This window comes from Onychomys torridus, chromosome 2 (genome assembly GCF_903995425.1).
Source record: "Onychomys torridus chromosome 2, mOncTor1.1, whole genome shotgun sequence".
Classification (NCBI taxonomy): domain Eukaryota; kingdom Metazoa; phylum Chordata; class Mammalia; order Rodentia; family Cricetidae; genus Onychomys; species Onychomys torridus.
This window is the reverse complement of record NC_050444.1, coordinates 116,573,658-116,594,051: the sequence shown is the minus strand read 5'-3', so window position 1 is coordinate 116,594,051 and position 20,394 is coordinate 116,573,658. Positions and strand designations below refer to the sequence as shown.

The 20,394-nt window shown below is 45.6% G+C and overlaps 1 protein-coding gene across 1 annotated transcript in view; it reads right to left on the bottom strand.

The window, feature by feature from the left end:
- Positions 1-4,447: 4,447 nt before the first annotated feature.
- Pgm1 (phosphoglucomutase 1) overlaps positions 4,448-20,394 on the bottom strand; it is a 59,902-nt gene continuing 43,955 nt past the window's right edge. The window contains exons 8-11 of the mRNA XM_036178379.1: positions 15,108-15,243; positions 11,218-11,401; positions 8,907-9,041; positions 4,448-4,659 (exon numbers count right to left, since the gene is read on the bottom strand). Of these exons, the coding sequence (XP_036034272.1) occupies positions 4,570-4,659; positions 8,907-9,041; positions 11,218-11,401; positions 15,108-15,243 (545 nt within the window). The 3' untranslated portion in view covers positions 4,448-4,569. The remainder of the gene's footprint in view (positions 4,660-8,906; positions 9,042-11,217; positions 11,402-15,107; positions 15,244-20,394) is intronic.

Sequence of the window (20,394 nt, the reverse complement as noted above, 5' to 3'; positions counted from 1 at the left end):
TCCCTTATCGTGGTGTAGTAGAATGGTCAGTCAGAAAGCAGTGGAGACAGAGGTTTTCTTAAACACCACCCAAAAAGCTCCTCTGATGGGCTTTCCTGTCAGCTGGAGAGCAGAAGTGACTCCCGGAGACATGGAAAAGTTATTAGCCACACCCTCCAATCCAACGTAAGGGATCTAGGTGGAGCCTTTGCATTGGATGAAAACTAAACCCGGGCGGTGGGCTGGCAGCCACCAAGAGGCTCTGCAGCAAACACTGACCTCACTCTTTCACATACTGACACGTCAGTATCTCATTCTGGTACTAAGACCCAAGAAGGCCAAGCCTCCAGCCTTCCAGGAGGGCCTGAAATATGAGACCCAGGGCCAGGCATCTGTCTTATTCCAGCCTGGGTTTCTCCCTAGGAACTGGTTTCAAAGAATGCTTTTGGATTTGGCCCTGCTTTGGTAATTCCTTTGGTATTGTAAGCAATAGAAAGAACTCTTCTGCAAATTGACCCCCAATTTTCACAGCAATAAATGGTAAGGCTACTTGTAATATTTAGTAATCACTCTACCTCCCTTTCCCACCCCCTCCGTATTCCTCTCCCCTGCTTCTCTTCCTCCTCTTCTCTCATGCCCCCCCAACCCCAACCCCTATTCTCTCAGTGTCTTCCTCCTCTTCTCTCACACCCCCCCCCCCCAACCCCAACCCCTATTCTCTCAGTGGAGATCTTGCTGTCTTGCCCAGGCTGGTCCTGAACTCTTATACTCAAAGCGATCCAGCCTCAGCCTCTGAGTACCTGGGACTACAAATGTCGACTATTGCATTCATCAAATTAAGTCTTACTCTAAGGGACCCTGATGTGTATTTCTGATCTGTTACCAGGATCCCCTCCCCTGGATGTTTTCCCACGTTCAGCCTTGAAAGGTTCTCAAGAGTTCTTGGTTAGCCAGGAGAGTTGGTCACCTCACTTGGTACCTCTAAGTTAAGACATTCCTACCTCTTAAGTCAGAAAAGTCACAACATAATAAAATTGCCATGAAACCACCTTTCACTCACTCAGTGCTAACATGCTAACAGTTTTTTAAGAGCCAGGCATGAACTTAGACCATGGGAGAAGGAAGGTACGGAACTCAGTCTGCCCACCACAGAGCTCCAGGCAGAAGTGGGGAAGAACATCAGTTAGCAACAATGTGGGCTTGGGAAACAACTTTGCAGGGAAATCACGCACAATTAGGAACACAAGGAAGAACAGTATGGAGGACATGGTTGGCGAGAGGCAGAGGAGAGAGCAGACAGGAGAGTCTGGAGGCAGGAGCATGGCAGTGAGAAGAAACTGCAAGTGTCTCCGAAGGCAGAAAGGGGAAAGAAGCTGGCAGGGTAAGCAGGCAGGCAGGTCAAGGGGCCTTTGAACTTCAGCATTCTAGTGCTCAAGTGTTAACGGGAGAAGCCAGAAGCCAGGCCGGGAAAATGTGCATGGAGACCATTAGTGAGCTCTTCCCCATCCCACCCACTCTACTTGGGGGTCAGATCATGGTGAAGGGTGTTCCCTGTACATAGGAACATGTTTTCTGGAGGGTTTTTGAATAGCAAGGCTAGCTTTGGTCTCAAAGGTCACGCAATGCATCAGGGACCTGCTGGGTGGAATCTGGAACAGAGGAGGCAGAGGAACCGGAGGAAAACAGTGCTGCCGTGAACTTGACCTCTGCCCTCCTTCTCCTTGAGGGGGGTCCAGGGTAGGAAGCCTGGTCTAGTTGGGGTGCTGGGGAACATCTGAGCAGGAAACTGCTTCTCCAGAGAGAGCAGGAAATCAAGACAAGGGATATGTGAAGTTACCAAGCTGAGCCCCAAATAATTCTGACCCAATTTTCTCTCAGCAATTCTTACCACACCCCAAGGAAAACAAGTGTGACTCAACAACACATCATTGGGGCAGGTGGGGTGTTGTCTGCTGCAGCAGGCCAGCCTCCCATACTCCTCCTCCAGGTTCACTGTTGCCCCTCCCTCACCCCCAGGCAGGCAGCCACAGAAGGTGACCTTGCCCCACCCACCTATGGCTCCAGCCATCTTCCTCTTGCTCTGCTCAGCTTTTAACTTCCATGTGGAGTCAGGAAACACTGCTGATTTGTGGCTGGGGCAAGCAGGACATTTTAAAAGCCACCCCAGGGGCTGCAATATTGGGAGTGTCTGCAGCTCATTCTAGAGACAGGGAGTTGGGGAGAGTAAATAAAACACATTGTCAGAAAAGAGCCCCTGCTTATGGTAGCTGAGAATCCAAGGCAAGGTGCTTAAACATCTGTTAGGTTGCAGCTGTGCTGACTAACGGAGATAATTTCTTGGTTGGAGGGTTTCTGGATGGCACGCATCTCAACATTTAAAACAGAATAGATGCTCGGAAAATATGAACCCCAACAGCAGGTATTTGCCTTCCCAACTCATGGCATTCTACCTGTGCTGGCTCTGATCCCCCAGCCAGTCCTACAGGCAGTTTGAGGGCAGTGATACATGTTGTACATCCTTTCCTCTGAACCTTAGCCAGTATTTATTTCCTGGCAGATGTTTCGATCTCTTGGGGGGAACAGTAGTGTTAAACTAAATCTCTTAACACCTGGGTGCACATTATCAACCTTTAATAAGTAGAATAATGTTTTCACGCCTTCCCCACTGGCCATAAGATGTAGTCTAGAAATGGAAATGGTAACACTAAGCGGTGGGGAACTGTGAGGTTGCGCTGTTCGGGTCATCCACCCTTTGCGAAGGGTGGTGACTTTGGTAGGGAACTGAGACTCCCCTGCAACATGGGAATTATTCAGAGTACCTTTCTCATGGAATCATTGGGCATTCCAGAACACAGACAGCACTTCAAATAGTGCCCGGCCTGGAGTGAGGGCCACAGTGGCACCCACCATCACCTCCACCAGCATCTTCAGTGAGGCTCAGCTGTCAGCTGACTCCCTTGTTAAAGGATAATATTGGAATCTCACCCAGAGGTAACGAGTTGGTCATCTATAATGGAGAGCTCACCTTGCATGGTGGAGGTATGCAGAGCTGAGCCCTTTCTGGAATGGTCAATATAGCAAAGTAACTTGGTGTTGCAAGATCCTTGCAAACCATAAAATGAATTATGCATGTCATAGTTTGTGCTCTTCAGAATCTAGAAAGAGCTCATCAACACAACCCTGACTATCTGACAACTTACTGTGGAGCAGATACTGTGCCTGCTGCCTTTCACAGGTTCACACACCTAATGATCCCCATGCCCCCAAAGTTAGAACTACTGTCATCTCCCACCTTGAAGGTGAATGACATCCCAAGGTCACTCAAGGTCTCAGGTATGATTCAAACCCAGGTCACTTGGCTTAAAGGCCACACTTCTAACTGCTATGTTATCCTTGTGGGCTGGACAGAAATGTGTAAAGGTTACTCAGATCTGATGGTTCTTCTGCCTCTTCGGCAGGCCTGGGGCAGCCAGCACCGCATAGCAAATACATGGTTTTGCTCCACCAGATCCACCAGATCCACCAGATCCACCAGACCTGAAAATCACCCTCTTTCCGATGTCATTGACTGCACCAAGCTTTCTTCGATAACCTTGGGAGTATCCAGAGGTCGCTTTTCTTTTTAAAGATTTATTTACCTTACTATGTGTATAGTGTTCTGTCTGCACGTATCCCCGCAGGCCAGAAGAGGGCGCCAGATCTCATTACAGATGGTTGTGAGCCACCATGTGGTTGCTGGAAATTGAACTCAGGACCTTTAGAAGAGCAAGCAGCACTCTTAACCTCTGAGCCATCTCTCCAGCCCCAGAGGCCGCTTTTCTGATGAGATTGAAAATCAGAGTTCTTAAACCTAAGGATTTTCAACTTATCTAGAAATCAAGTTTTTCTGGATAGGACATCAAAACAAAATAGAATACCCCCTCATCAAACAAACCACTACCTCCAAGCAAAATACAATCCCCCTCCTCAAACAAGGCAGACAGTCTGTTTTCTTCCTTTGTAGTTGAGAGGGAAGAAGACAAGAGGCAACAGTAGTGCATTCTGCTTTAATATCCCAAATGTCTGTGCAGATGGGACCACGCTGCAAAACAACCCAGAGATCTGCAGACAAGCACGTCTCACTCGGAGGAAAACTAATTAGAGAAGGCACCAGAAACCGTACTCTGTTGGATTACATGTAAACAGTAAATGGGGAGACTTTCACAGTGGAGCAGGAACTTCAGGATCATGTCACGGCATACCCTACCCACAGAAGATGGCCTTGCTGCTGCTGCCGCAGCATAGGCACATGCTACTTGCTGACCCTCGGCCTCCAAATCTTTACACAGTGGTGTAAACAGTACCCCCAGCAGCAGTTCAAGAGAACAAGAGAAGGACCAGACCTGAGTGTGAGTCCTCAGGTCTGTCTTCCCCTTTCCATATACAGTGCCTCACAAATGGCTATTTATCAAGTAGGAAGTAAAAAAAAAAAAAAAAAAAAAAAATCAAGTCCTAAAAAGCCCAGGCGAATGCACTCTTTCTGTCCAAGCTCTTCAATCAGGTGGCATGGGTGGGTCCTGGGTGGAGGGATGGACCATGTCTGGACATCTTTTAGGTGATGACAGTGGGGGCAGTGCGTCCCGTCCTCTCCTGGAGCTGGGACACCTTCAGAGCAATGGAGATCAGGGGAGCCAGCATGACCTGGGAGAAACACAAAGCGAAGTCCCTTTTCCATCACTTTCATAAACGGATCCCTGGTCCACGAGTCTGACCACCGTGATACCTGAAGCTCTTTTAAGTAACAAAGCAAACCCAAGCCTGGCTCCAGCACTCCTTACTTCAGTGAACCAACTCCAGGGTCTACCCTGCAAAGCAAGCAACCAAACCTTTCTGCATACCACCTCTCCACATTCCCCACATTCATCCCATCAAGCCCAAGAGATTCTTATGCTGTAAATCTCTTACATGGTACCCACTTCTTTCCAACCATCTGCCATGCCTCCTACTAAAACACTGTTCTCTTAGCTGGGTCCTTCTGCATCATCTGAGCTAATCCTTACATTGTACCCAAAGAGATCTTTCAGATGCAACCCCCTCCTTCCCAGCTAGTTTTCACTGGGGGCTGGGGGAGTGGATTCCACTGTTGAAATGAATCATCTTTGATATTAGACAAACAGAAATGTATAAAGTTAAACTACCCGTTTCACAGAGGAGGAAACTGATACCACACCACACTGAAGGTGTGTAGTGATGGGACACAAATGGCCCAGAACAGGACCTTTTCTTCCTGTTACTGTCTTTTATCTACATCAGATCCAGTTAAGTGGGAAAGCCAGCTCCACCTGCTGAGACTACCACAAGCCACTACCCTTGGGGCTTTGACACAGCAGCTACAGAATAAGGGCAGACACTCCCCAGGCGGCTGGTGGCGTCTGCAGGCACAAAGAAAACCCCAAGCTTTTGTATGATCCTTGGTCCTGGGAATTAGGTTCAGAAGAAATATTTTTTTCATTCCTTCTGTCTAGCACAGACAGGCTTTTATCTTGAAGATAAAAAGAGAAAAACATTCCCATCTTCCTCCTTTCCTCTTTCTCTATTATCCTAAGGGCTGGTGGTGCAGACCCCAGGGCCTTTGGTTCAAGTTTTAGGGAAGCCAGAACCACACAAGGATGTGGAGATTACTGAAGTTGGGGCCTGGCTGCTGGACAAAGTGTGACAGAGAAGCAGGCTCTTGCAGCTCCTTTTTGACAAAAGCAACTGTGCACAAGGATTTAGTCAAATTCCCGGCTGGCTGCAAGGACCGACAGAAAAAACAGGCTGCCTGCCACCTAAAGGTCAACTTGCAGCTTTGCAAAACGACAAGGTTCTGCCGCTCTGCTGGGAACAATGCAAATGTGCGCTGCATTACTAAACCGTGTACTTGAAAAAGACAGGACGATACGCTTGGCTGTTTGTTTGTTTGTTTGTTTACAATTAAAAATTTAGGGTAAAACATTGAAAATGAATAGTTCTTTTTTTATAGTGTGTGTGTGTGTGTGTGTGTGTGTGTGTGTGTGTGTGTGTAACACAACAGCACACATGTGGAGGTGAGAAGACAGCTTAGGGGAGCCAGTTCTCTCCTTCCATCATGTGGCTTCTGGAGTTCAAACTCAGGTCATAAGACTTGGTAGCAAATGCCCTTTACCCACTGAGCCACCTCATCAGCCTTGAACTGCTTTGGATTTTTAATTTTTAATGTTTTAAAGATGTCTTATTTCATGTACATGGGTGTTCTGTCTTCATGTATGTAGGTGAACAACATATGACTAGTGTCCATGGAGGTCAGAATAAAGTGTCAGATTCCCTAGAAGTGGAGTTATAGATGGTTCTGAGCTACCAAGTGAGTGCTGGGAACCAAAACTGTGTCCTCTGCAAAAGCAGCAAGTGCTCCTAACCTGTGCATCTCTCCAGCCATGACTTGACCTTTCTTAGAAGCTGACCTTGCCTACCAGCCCTGCAATGATGTCAAGTTATCACTACACCATTTTATATACAAAGAAACCAAGACACAAAAACATGGAACAATCCACCCACGTACACAGGTCTTCAGTGGCAGGAAGAGGATGGAAAATAAGATCTCACTAACTGTACAGCCTATATGCTCAAACTCACTACACTGAGAGTCTCCAAACTTGAGTTTTATAATTTTTTATTAGGTATGAGAAGAAAAGAGGCTTTGTGCAAAAGTACATATGACACACATTATTTCATTTCTTTTTCATAAAAATTGCTTTACATTTAAGGTATCAAATGAAATTTTTAAAGCTTTGGTTCTTTGCAGAATGGTGGAGCTTATGGATACTAAGCAGGCACTCTGCCGTCAGGCCAACCCCCCAGCTCCCGAGAGGAGCTGTACAGTGAAGTGATTACTACTGTCAAACTACCTGACATAGCCAATCTCTTCATAGTTCCTTTTATGGCACGATGGTAGTGAAGACATTAGCAGTACATTTTCTCAGAAAATTTAAGCACTTAATACAGCATTACTAACTACAGGCATAACAGTGGCTCTGAGCGATCCACAACTCCTGCATCCTACCTGACTGCAAGTCTCTACCCTTGAACTAACATCTGACCCTGCCCAGCCCCTGCTAGGGACCCTTCTCTCTCTGTCTGAGTTAAATTATTTCTTTCTAGCTTCCACAAGTAAATATGCTCCTATGGCATCTGCCTCTCTGCAACTGACCTGTTTTGCTCAGTATAACGTTCTCCAAGTTCACCATATGGCTACAAATGGCAGGACTCTCTTATTTTTCAAGACAGAGTAATTTTGCATTGTGTGACTTGGTCACGCCTCTCTCTTCATCTGCTGACCCGTGGGCATAGGACCCAGCAAGTGGCTAGGAGGTGTAGCCATCTCTTCAGCACGAAGGCTCCAGTTTCTCTGGACACACACCCAGGCAAAGGTTGTTGATTGCATGGAAGTTCTTCATAATTGGTTTGTTTGTTGTATGTGTGGGTGGTCATCTATTCTTTTGAAAACTGCCATGCTAATGTGCTCCCTTTTCCCCAGCACGAACATTTATCTTTGGTCCTTTTGCAATGGTCAGTCTGTAGGGATGGGGCTGTAACTTATTCCGGCTTTCATCTGCATTTGCCTTATGAATAGTGACAGGGCTTCCTTCTCACATACCTCCTGGCCATTTATATGCCATTGGAAAATGCCTGTTGAATTCTTCAGTAGCTGTCATTTAATAAGCATCTTTCAGAGTAAGCTGTCTTGAGCCTTTATGGCACAATATGAGCCATGAATCACCCAGAGAGCAAATGTGTCTTGTTCCCTACACCCTTTGTGGATACAAAGCTCTAGCTCAAGAGCATCTGCCAAGATGAGTACTGTGAGGAAGACACTTGGGGAGACTCCTCTGTGTACCATTTTTCCTTTTAGCGCCTCCATGTTGGTGATTATTCTGGAAGTTCAGGACCCCTGTTCATTCCTACATACTCCATAGGTACCCAATCCAGTAGGCTTCTAGTCAGTAGACTTTTCCAGCAAGACACACACTATTGCCTGTCCTTGCTTGTCCCCACTCCTAACAAAGCTGGAACCAGCAAATGCTTTGTCAGAGCAGGTGATCCACCAAGCAAAGCATGATCAAGGGCAGGCCAGACATCAGACAAGAACAGATGCAAAGACCCATTCTCATGTAACTGCCACTGCACAGAGCACATGCCTAGTAAGTGCTGGCTGCCTTTCTGTGTCTCAGTGGCCTTATCAGTACAAGGGAGAGTAATAGTCTATATGATTTGAGAATTAAATGAATAGGGGCTGGGGCAGGTAAGGGTGCTTGCAACATAAGCATTACCATGTGAGTTAAATCTTCGGAACCCACACAAAACAAGCTGTGCATGGCTGGGCACATACTCAGAACTCCAGCACTGTGAGGGGGAAAGACAGAGGGTCACTTGCCAGTTGCCAGCCTAGCTTCAGGCTCAGTGAGAGACCCTGTCTCAGAGGAATAAGGAGGAAAATGATAGCAGGGCACTGGGCATCTTTCTCTGGTTTCCAAGAACACATAAGCATACATCAATCACTACACACATCATACACAGACACACAGACACACACAGACAGACACACACAGACACAAGAGAGAGAGAGAGAGAGAGAGAGAGAGAGAGAGAGAGAGAGAGAGAGAAACAGAGACAGAGACAGAATGAGATTGTTAACTGAGTCTACTTGTGCAATGGGCTTAGTAAACAGCAAATGTTCTGAGAAAAGCTAATCATTATTGTGGCTGTTACTGGTCATTTCTGCTCTAACATACTAAAAGAGTCAAAGGAAAAAGCAAGTAGAGCTGGTGACCTGATGGGTTGTTGAGAACTGGCAATGATGTCACAGGTTCAGTGGACCACAATCTCTCCCTTGAACTAAAATAATGAATCAGGGTGCAGGGCGTAGGCATTACCTGGGGATCCTGATTGATCTTGGCAACATCCTTCTCATAACTATCAATATACAGTCGAATGGTGGCCCCTGCACTGCCGGTGCCACTCAGTCTGAAGATGATACGAGAACCATCTGCAAAAATAAGCCGCAAGCCCTGGAAAAAGATAAGCAAAGTTTTTCCCCCTCGAATGCAGAAAGGGAGCCTGAAGACTGGCAGACATGAGGGGTCCATTTGGAGACCCAATCTTATCCATTGGGGGATTAGATCCTTGATAGATGGCAGCAATCAAGCCCTGTGAGTCTGCCTTCTATCAGCCTCTCACTGCCTCCAGACGGAGAGGCTTAACTAATGTAGGAGCAGCATTTCCAGGGTCATCTGGGAGACACAATCTTGGTGATGCTGGACGGCATAAGGCTCTCACCCCTGCCCATTTCCCTGTGATTCATGGACTGGTCATTTCAGCTTGAAGCTTCATAAATAAGTAAAGCTGCTCAGTGCAGGAATTTGACTCGAGGCTCTGGAGGGAACTGCAGGCAGATGAGGGGAAGGGCTCTGTAGCAAGCACTGGGAGGGAATCTCAGAGAAGGGGCCACGAGCCCTAGACAGTAGGAGCGGGTGCTCATACTAACCCAGCATGTTCCAGTCATCAGTCATGGATGACTGACAATTCAGAGTGAGGTCTGTGGGGGGCCTTTTCTCCTTTCCTTCCCTCCAGTGCCTCTATGCCTTATTTGGGGAGAGGTTGAAGACGCAGAGACAGCTACTTTTCCGGGTAAGGAAGAAAGGCTACATTAGATGTTTGCCTAAGGGTCCTTCCTTCTATCTGTACAGTGCCAAAGACTGGCCAGGAGATACTCCTCGCCTGGTGTCCACCACCACTTCACAGGTTCAACTGTGCCATTCCTTAGATCCGTTGTGAGGACAGCAGATGGGGAGTGCACAGTGTGTTCTCTAGCTGGTCAACGGAGAGGATACACTCACTCCCACTCAGCATGTTTTACTTTCTATAAGTGTACCAGGGTTGTCCTCACCCCCAAGCTTCAACTTGAAGCTTCCCAAACCCCCTCCCTAGCTGTACTTGGGCCGTTTTCTCTCCTTCCTCATCTTCCCTCTGAGTGCTCCAGTTTCCCAATCCTACAAAGTGGCACTGCTGTCTCCTTCCTGACGGCCCAGAATACAGCTCCAGCTTCCCACAGTGCCACTGCCCTGCCCCTCTCTCTCTCTCGTGGATGAGGTGCCTGCAGAGTCCAGGCCTTGTGTTCTGAACTTTGGTCCTTGCTCTCAAGGCTTCACTACAGCTTCTGTGCAGCTCTGCCAACCTCTGGTCCACTCTCTCCTCTACAGGCCTCCTTCCTGCTAGTCGCAAGACCCAAGTTACCATCATCCAGACTGATCCAGAGTCCTCGTTCATGGTGAAGACAGGAGGCTATGCCACTTGCTAGAACCGGGTACTGAAGATGGCCATGGGGAGGCTCCAATGTCCACCTACTACCTACTCTCTACAGGGGGCTTCCAGTGACTCCCCAAACCCATCTCCTCCAAAACCTGGCAGATGCTGTGTAAGGAAGCAAGCCAATGCTCTGCATCCCTCTGGAAAAAGCAAGCAGGAGTGGGGTGGGGGGCGACAACACCTTCATCCCCTTCATTGTCTCTGCTTCCAAATTACCAGACATGACTTCATTCCTTGACAACAGGCAACAAATCTAAAACCAAACAGACCCTGGGTGCTAAATGACTGTGAGAAGGAGCAAGAAGGGCGACCATCCTGTAGCCTTAGGACACATCATGAGAAACCCCAGCCATCTGTCACCACCCAGGATAAGCCAGATTCTCAGCTACCTTGTCCTACTATGCGTTGCCTTGTCAGAAGGCCACAGATAACAACAGTGGGATTTCTAAGCAGGACGTCTTCCTTGGAGAGGCATAGTCTAATTGTGAATCTGGAGCACATAAAAGGAGTACATACAATGCCACTCATGACATCATACTGCTCTCGTGTCTGGAGAGAGAAACTGATATCTAGGGACACACTAATGTTTTTCTATATCTTTAAGACTTTCCCATATATTCTACATAGCATCTTGGGATCTTGGGTATAAGTTTACAGAAATCCCTCTGGCATATAGAGGCTGCAAAGAACTATGGGGGGAAAAAAATCTCCCTATGAGAGTCATATGTAACTGGGCACAAAGCCAATTGAGATCAACTGCCCCAGGAAAACAGGCCTGCAAAGGAAACACAACCTTGGGACCTTTTTCCCATTTTCTCTTGACGCTTCAGAGATGACACTCTGGAGCATCTCTCCCACATACTCACAATCGGTTCCTACCTGATTTCTTGAAATGCTTCCATCTACTGGGTCACTATATTCAAAGTTATCAGCTTTCTCCACAGTGTAGACTTTATCATTTGCTGAGAACTGCTTCCCCACAAAGGAGCGGTCCAACATCAGGGCCTCCAGGTCCTTCATCATTTTGCTCGCACCCTCGGCTTCCACCTCCTCATAATCATACCTGGAAGAAGTTAAGTAGCTGGAACCCCTGGGTTGACTTCAGAGCATCCAAGGCAAGTGGCGCTGTGGTCATTCTTTGCTTGCCCCCTTGCTCCCCCACAAAGCCCTCTAACTTCAGGAGGATGGCAAAAGCTGTTAGCTTGTCAGTCAGCAGGGAGGGCCTGTGCTGGATGAAAGGAGGGTTCAGAAGAGAGGGGCAGGACCTCCTGAACAACCAGAGAACTCCTGGTGGCTCTGAGATACTCCAAGGGCTTTGAGAAGACACCATCTACTGCTGCATCCCTACATCCTGAGGAGGGAACATGACCAGCTCTATTACCTCCAAAGAACTCTACGTCAAACCACCACATGACTCAGGTCCAAAAGCCTATCGCTCCTATGAGGTGAAGGTTGGGCCTGTCCCTTGGCCTGTGCAAAGCTGTGAGACTGTGGCTAATCACAATTCCAGTATCCACAGGAATTTCCTAGGGGAAGGCCAGAATATTAGAGACCAGATACACAGCCAAAAGCTAGCGAGTTACGCTTCAAATACCAGCCTCCTTCAGTGGGGGCTGTATTCTGCTTTAAATTCGGCCTGGCAGAGGGATGCCTTAAGTGGATGATAAGGGGTCAAGAAAAGAAAATAGCTGCATCACAAATGAAATTTATGTTCTTTCAAGACTTGTTCTCAGCCTCTTTCTTGTGAAGTTAAAGACCTTGGCATGCTTTCTTAACATGTTGGTACGTGTCCTCTTGAAACAGTTAGTGGCACAAGATGGCAGAGACCATTTGTTTGCTATAGTGAAACAAGTACAGGATGTGCAAGATAACACCTCCGAGACATAAGGAGTACTGGAGAATCACAGCCAACTTACTCTGGCTCCAAGAGTCTAGGAAGCCAAGACAAAATAGTCCCCTCCATCCTGAAGTTGGCACTTTCCCCCAGTTAAACGATAAAAAGCAAGAAATTACAACCAGGCTTCTGTGCTTTCTGCCCGTGACCTTTGGGTGTTTGAGACAGAAGATTTTTAAATCCCAAACACAGAGGGCTGGAATGGAAAGAATCCTGGCTTTGTAAGCAGACGAGCAAGCTCAGCCTCCAGCTTCTGCTGGCTGACCTGCAAAGAAGGCCAGTTGTGTTGACGCTCAGAATCCTGGCTGTCTTAGCAAACCACTGTCTTGAGGCTCACACAAGACCCTGGTATGGAAGTTGACTAGCACTGTTGTTCAGTGAATAGAGAACCCAGTGGGGTCAGAACAAATCATTATGAACACAGTTCTGAAGACTGGATTTGCAGTCCTTGATTGGCAGTTGTATTTGATGAGTAGTGAAAATATGGTGAAACATTTCCAGTGTGGGACTGTGTTTCTGAATCAACAGTGAAGCTCCAAATACCACTCAAGCGCATTTCACTCTGGTTACTGCTCATTCATCAGTTCATTCCTATATCATCTATTCAAGGAGGATTTACACAGTGTCTGTATGACTCGGGGGACACCACAGAGCATAAAAACAGAGTCCATGGTTGCTACTATAGATTACCAGGTGTTCTTGCTCCTAGAGAGGAAGGACATTCCTGATTGGTTCCTATGACTTCTTCAAGACAACACATGGCAGTTTTTTACTTATGCTTTCAACAATAGAGTAATTCAATTAGAAACCTCTTAGAAGATTAACGAGTTTAAGTTGTCTAAGGTTCAATTATTTTCTGATTTTCTGAAGACCATGGACTATCAGTTCTGGAATACACATACTTTTTTTTTCTTCTAAAAACATCTAGTCCAATGCATCCATTTTATAAAAAATGCAACTAAGGGAAAAAAACAAAACAAAACAAACAAACAAAAAGCCAGGCATGGAGGTACATGCCTTTAATGTCAGCACTTGTAAGGCACAACAGAGGCAGGCAGATCTTTATGAGTTTGGAGCCAGTCAGGGCAACATTGTAAATGAATCCCTGTTTTAAAAAAATAAAAATAAAACAAAAAATGTAACTGAGGTTCAATGAAATTATATCCATATATTTCTTCCATATAAATGCTTTATCTAATATTCCTTTTCATAAAAATGAGATTCAGGGAAACAATTTTTCAATTTTTACACTTATTAAGGGATAGTCACATTAGAAATAATGAAAAAAACCACTACCGGCAAAAATGTATTTTGGGGTTGCTAGGAGTTGAACCCAAAGCCTCGCACATGGACACTTCACTATTCAGCTACACCTCCAGCCCCACTCCCCATCTTTTAACACTTCTTAAAAATAAAAGTATAGATGGCGAAGAATTGTTAAGAGCTCTTAGATACTTTTTCCCTACAGAATCATCAGTACCTGGGAGAAGAAAAATAGATAGTAAATATTTGTTGGATCAATGAATGAGAAGACACCACCACTGGGTCCTATCTAGTGAGTCAGAAAGTTGATTTAAGCTGAGCATTAACTGTCTCCAGAATTTAAGGAGAAACATTTCCAGGCTTTTTGAGCTCCAGAGTTTACAAAACATCGTCAGACTCTGATTTCATTTAATCCTCTCACTAGGCAATCCAATATTCCTCCTTCTACAGATGAGAAAAATGAACACAAAGGTTAAATGATCTCCTAACTCAGAAAAGAAATAAAATTCAAATCTGTTTCTGTGAATCTAAATCCAGTGTTATTATCCTGCCTACCCAACAGGTACATTTATTCTTTTGATTAGGCTAGCTAATTTTTAAATATTCTTGTTCTTTAAGGTCCGCTGAAAAACTGACTTCATCTTCACCCTGATCACATCATTTTCAAAGTCCCCAGTTAAGAAGCTGGGTGGATCTCTGCATCTGTTTCCATCAGTTACTGGAGGAAGGCTCTATGGTGACAGTTAGGGTAGTCACCAATCTGATTACCGGGGTAGGCCAGATCAGGCACCCTCACCACTACTGCTAGTAGCCTAATCTGGGGTCATCCTTGTGGATTCCTGGGAACTTCCCTAGCACCAGGTTTCTCCCTGACCCCATGATGTCTCCCTCTATCAAGGTATCTCTTTCATTGCTCTCCCACTCCGTCCCTCCCTGAGCTCAACCGTTTCGTTCCCTCATGTTCTCAGGCCAAGCTCCAGGAGTCCAGTCAAAGAGAAGGAAGAGGGATTATATGAGCAAGGGGGGCGGGGTCAATATCATGATGAGGAAATCTACAGAGACAACTCAACCACTCATAGGAACTTACGAACTTTAGACAGACAGCTGTGGAACCTGCATGGGACCAGACTAGGTCCTCTGCAGACAAGAGAAGGTTGTGCAGCTGGGTCTGTTTGAGGGGCCCCTGGGAATTGTAGTCAGGATGTATCCCTGGTGCATGGGCTGGCCTTCTGGATCCCATTACCTATGGTTGGACACCTTGCTCACCCTTGGGACTGGGGGGCGGGGCTGGGTCCTGCTTCAGCTGAGTGTACTAGGCTTTCCTGCCCGCCCCCCCCCCCCCGCCATGGGAGAATTTACCGTTTTGGAGGAGGAGATGAGGGGTAGGGGGGGGGGGGTTAAGCGAGGGTAGGGGGAGTGGGAGGAGGGATGAGAGGAGGATCTCTGGTTGGTATGTAAAATGAATTTTAAAAACTTCAAATAAAAAAATAAAAATAAAAATAAAAATAAAAGAAGCTGGGTGATCGTTGCAGACAGGATAGACACTGTCCCTGAGAATTCTCTCTGCCCACTTCCCCGCCATTCCCCGAACCCAATCCAGACTGTGCCTTACCTGGTAAAGAAGTTCCGACCAAACTTCTGCCAGTGGTCTTTAAGGATGTCCTCCACACTCTGCTTGCGGGTGGCCAGAATGGACAGCCAGGCCAGGACAGCCCACAGTCCATCTTTCTCACGAATGTGGTCAGAGCCTACAAGGCAATGAGAAATTTGGCTTTTCAAGGGGCCTCAAGAGCAAGGCCAGTGGTACCAAGGCTACTAACGCAGTCAAGGGGCTCTCCTGAGGACTCCAGGACACGGAAGGACTCGTGTTCCATACAGTGGCACAATATTGACAAACAATGGAAGAAACAGAATCAGAGGCAGATGTCAATTAAGTATCTATAGGATGATTTGGGAGAGCTTGGAGTATCAATTACAAAGTATTAGTGTGGGAGGAAAAGTCCATATCAATCTTAAACGAACATAGGAAAATATGGCTGCTGTAGATTTTCAGTAAATAAAACAGCCTGCAGCACCATGGGACAAAACATAGCACCCAGGCAGAGATGCAGATACATGTGAGTTGAGACTCAATAGTCTCACCTTGAGTCTATGGGAAAACAACAGATTGCTCTTAATGATGTTAACATAACTGGCTCATTACTATATAGGTTATTTTTTTCCCCTAAAAAGAAAACAGTTCAAATCCAGAAGTTTAAAACCCTGCAGGGCGTGATGGTGTCCACACGTCATCCCAACACTGGAGAGGTGGAGGAAAGATTAGAAGTTCAAAGCCCAGCCTGAGCTATATGGGCCCTGTCTTAACAAATGGGAAAAGGTCGGGGGAGACTGAAAGCCTCTAAATACTAGAAAATATGCAAGTTTCCTTTTACTCTTGAGAGTAAGAAATGCAGGTAAATCCATTATTCATAAAGAGAAACTGACATATTTATCTATTTTAAAAAATGCCTATTTTATATAGCAGTATAAAATAAATAAAATTAAAAATCATTGATACACTTTAAAGAATCTACATTATTTACAACTCTAAAACAGATATTTACAACGCTTAGTATAAAAAAGAATATTATTAATAAGAGGGAAGCAATATCTAAATTAAAAAATTGATTATTTGGTAATTAATTAATATAACAAAAGGCTGACACTATTTTTAAGAAAATAAATTAAAACCACAATGAGCAACTGGTACTTCTTGACAAACAGCCACCAACTTAAGTATGAACCTGGGGCACTGGGGAAGTAGGAGAGAAGTGAGATTCTGCTACTGTGCTCTTGTGTTACACTGGTACCACCTTCTGAGAAGCAGGTCGGCACAAAGTATCACACTCTTAAGGGAAGCCACCAGTGAGCAAGCCTGCTCTAGGACATCTTTCTTTAAACTAGTAAGGTCTGGTTTAGTGACAGGGACACATTCTTTCTGCTGAGGTTCTTGCTAAACTCTTCACTAAATTTGCATGTGTGACTGTGACTCTGTGTGTGTGTGTGTGTGTGTGTGTGTGTGTGTGTGTGTGTGTAAAAAATACCTTTTTTTAAAGCCTGCCATGGGCCAAAACTTTCACTTTAAGCATTTTAACTTTTTTTTAATCAAAACAAAGTATACACATAGTAAATTTATTTTCCATTCTCTGAGGACTCCATATGGTCATGGAATCATGTTTCCCAGACAGCCACATTGTGAATTCTTCCCATGTCTTCTTGTCTTGCTCTTGTTCTCCTTGGTGCTTCAGAGTATCTGGACTGATGCTGGCTACTGTGTGCACATGTTTGGGAGTGTCTTTCCTACCTGTCTTCACCCTTTTGGCCCCAATCCAAACATCCTCTCCTCTTGGACACTAGCTTCCAACTTCTCCAAGCAGTTATGAATTCCTTTTTCTCTCTTCTCCTACAGCAACCCCAGCAAGACCTCTAGGGTGAGAACCACACGCCTTGTACCCCCTCCATCTGTTTCCCCACTAACCATGGGCTTCTTAGAGCCTTGCTATTTTTGTAACTAATTCTGAGGAGCAGCATGCATGTGAAATTCAGCAAGGAACGAAACTGTAGATGTGTGTATGAATGAGCAAGTTAATTAATTAATTCACTCTAACACTTTCTCTTTTTTATTCAAAAAATAAATAAACTTTTTCTTCCAAACATTTTTCTCTTTGATGGATGCCACTTCTGGAGTATCTTTTTAGGGCTTCTCGTGCTGTGATGAACAGCATGACTGAAAGCAGCGAGGGGATTTACTTCAGCTCTCAGCTGGTCCAGCATGAAAGGAAGTTAACACAAGAATTAAAGGCAGGAACCCAGAGGCCGGAACTGGAGCAGAAGTCTTGGAGGAATGTTCCTTACTGGCTAGATCCCATGGCTTGCTCAGTCTGCTCTTGTATACAGCAAGGACCATCTGCCAGAGGCAACACCACCCACAGTGGGCTCGGCCCTTCAACATCAATCATTAATCAAGAAAATTCCCTAAAGGCCAATCTAATGGAGGCATTTTCTCAATTAAGATTCCCTCTTCCCAGATATGACTAGGTTTGTGTCAAGTTGACAAAAACCAACCAGGACAAGAAGTGAGGACATCTCAAAACCCAGATGCTGCAGGACCAGAAACTATAGGCAGTACTTTACAAGGCTTTATATACCACACTTTGGAAATATTTACATAATTTCATTATCTACAAACTTTTGCTTTTACTGCTATTTTAAGGAATAAAAGCTCTCTGTCTCTCACGACTTTTACAAATGAGATGTTTTGGAACAGTTCATTCTGAGAATTCTGGCAGCTTCCCCAGTATACTGGAGATCTGTGATGGTTTGAAATTATTTATCTGTGCTCCACTGGGGTTCCCCTTTTGTTTTGGGGAGTTTTTCTTAAGTTTTATTTATTTATTTTTAGGAGTATGTATGTGAGTCTGTGTGTATGTTTATGTGCACCACAAGCATGCGAAGAGGGTATCAAAAACCTTAGACCTTACAGGAAGTTGAGAGCTACCCATGCTGGGTGATGGGAACTGAACCTGGTCCTCTGCAAGAGCAGTGAGTGCCCTTAGCTGCTGAACATCTCTCCTGCCCCTTCTGTGTTTTACAGACAGGGTCTCCCTGTGTGTCCCTGCCAGGAACCTGTAGCTCTCCTGCCTTAACCCTCCTCAAGTGCTCCGAACTGCAAGTGTGTGCCACCACACCTGGCACCTCCTTTTAAATTAAAATAAATTAATAAATAAAAAGTGCACATTAACTTTTTTTTCCTTTTGGGGGATGGGTAGTTGCTGGACTGAAAGCATGGATATGTTTCCACTCGTAAATAAGAAACTTGGGTTTTTTTTTTTTCTTTTCTTTTATGAGAAATGAAAATGGAAAACATAGAAGTCTTACCAACTTTGGCTAAGTTATTTGGAAATAACTAAATCATACACTCACTCTCATAAACAAAGCACCCATCTGGGTGACATCAACATGTCTCATTATGGGGTCTCAGTCTCTTGTCTCTATTAACCTGGGATGGGAGAAAACGCCAGGTAGTCTGGTTAACCCTCAGGAAGGCTGGGTAAATCCGACTTCCTTCAGTGCTCTGATGAACAACACTAGTGGCTCCTAGTGAGAAATGGCATGCTGCCTGCATTGCTAACCTGCTTTCAGAGCTGTGGGTCAATAGAAAGTGCTTTTTAGTAAGAGATAGAAAACCTCAACTTGAGATGCTGTTTCTAGGAGACATTTGGGTCTAAATCAGTTGCTTTACTTTTTCAAAGTCTCTGCTTTGTCATTTGCAAAAAGGGAGAGAAGGTTGCCCTCTCACACAGCTATGAGACATCCTGTAGAGCAGCATGTGCAGACTTACACTTTGGTGTTCTATAATGCAAATACAAGATGCTATTAGGAATAAAGAGAAAAACAGAATTTTTAGGGGAAAGTAATTTTTCCATTCACCATATAAAGCTTTCAAAACAGAATGTCTTTCATTGTACACAGTGAGAAGAAAATGGAAAAATACAATCTAGCACACTTTCTCCTCTAGGTCATGGAAACACCCCCTACACCTAAGGATACAAGAATCCAAGCTCACTTAAACGTAAGGAAGAGAAGCTACTGTCACCCAAGCTGGCAGGACGGTAGTGCTAGATTTCTCTCTGTGGCTTTATTCTCGCTCCAGTACAGGGCCTACCAGCCGGGGGGGGGGGGGGGGGGGGGGCAAATGCTGCCCTTGCAGCATCTTACAGCACCTGTCCCTGCACTTCAGCTTAATCAGCGCCTTGTGGTAAGGACAAACTGGGCTCAGTCAGGGCATGCTCGGGGTCATAGGCAAGAAAAATGTCAACCCTGGCCGCAGGAGCCAAGAGTTAACGGTTTAGGGATTTGGTTACATTTACTAGCATGGGCATCTCAGGAGCTGCCCTGGCATGGGCCTCTGCCAGATGACAGCCTGAGACAGGGGTGGGGCAACTGGAAAACAGCAACGTGGACTTCTCTGGAAGTATCGGTGTCTTGTCTGTCCGCCTGCTTCCCTCTCTCTTTCTCTTCCCATCCCCCTGAACACACAGATCTCTCTGGAGATTTCCATGCACCCCTAGTAGTCCGGCAAACATCTTCTGCAAATGCTTTCACCTCACCCTCACTCAGGATGGCACCCTTGACCTCTCTGTGCTATTACTACCATCTTCCATGACCATACTCTTGACTATGAGCTGTGGCCACTGTTGGCTCAAGGCAACTCTCAACAAGGGTGAGCACAAAGACACAGGTGAGGAGGCAGACAAGCAGGTAACAGTATACCTGACTTAAATACAACTAGGGTCTAAGCCTAGTCCCATTGGAGAGCTTCATGAGTTTTTACTTTTCAGAGAAGCCAGACCTAGCTGGGTAATTAGGGTGAGAAGTGATAGGAGGTGTTGGACCAGGTGCTCAGAGCTCTCTGCTCGGAGTGCCTAATGGATTGAATGTGGGGGGTGGGGGGGTCACATATTCTCTCTTCCTACTCGACTTGCATAGCTTAGAGTACATTTCCTGATATACACAGAGCTTCCAGGGAAGATGGCAGCATCCCGTGTCTGGAGATGTTGGCTCAGGGCAGTTCTCAACAAAGGTTTGCCAAAGAATAGCCACTCCCTAACTGTGTGGTGTGGTCCTGACCTGTTTCTCTTTCTGTGTGTCTGAAGTCTGATACTCTCATTCAAAGCTCCACAAACGTGACTGGTAAAAACATTAGTAACACAAAACCTGGTGGAAGTGCAACAGTATTACAGAGCTTCCTAAAAGCTAACATTAGTGAGCTGCACCAACGACAGAACAGTGCCCAGCTCACTAGATACAATCACTCACCCACACACCCACAGACATACTCTTCAATTGCCAGGCCCCAT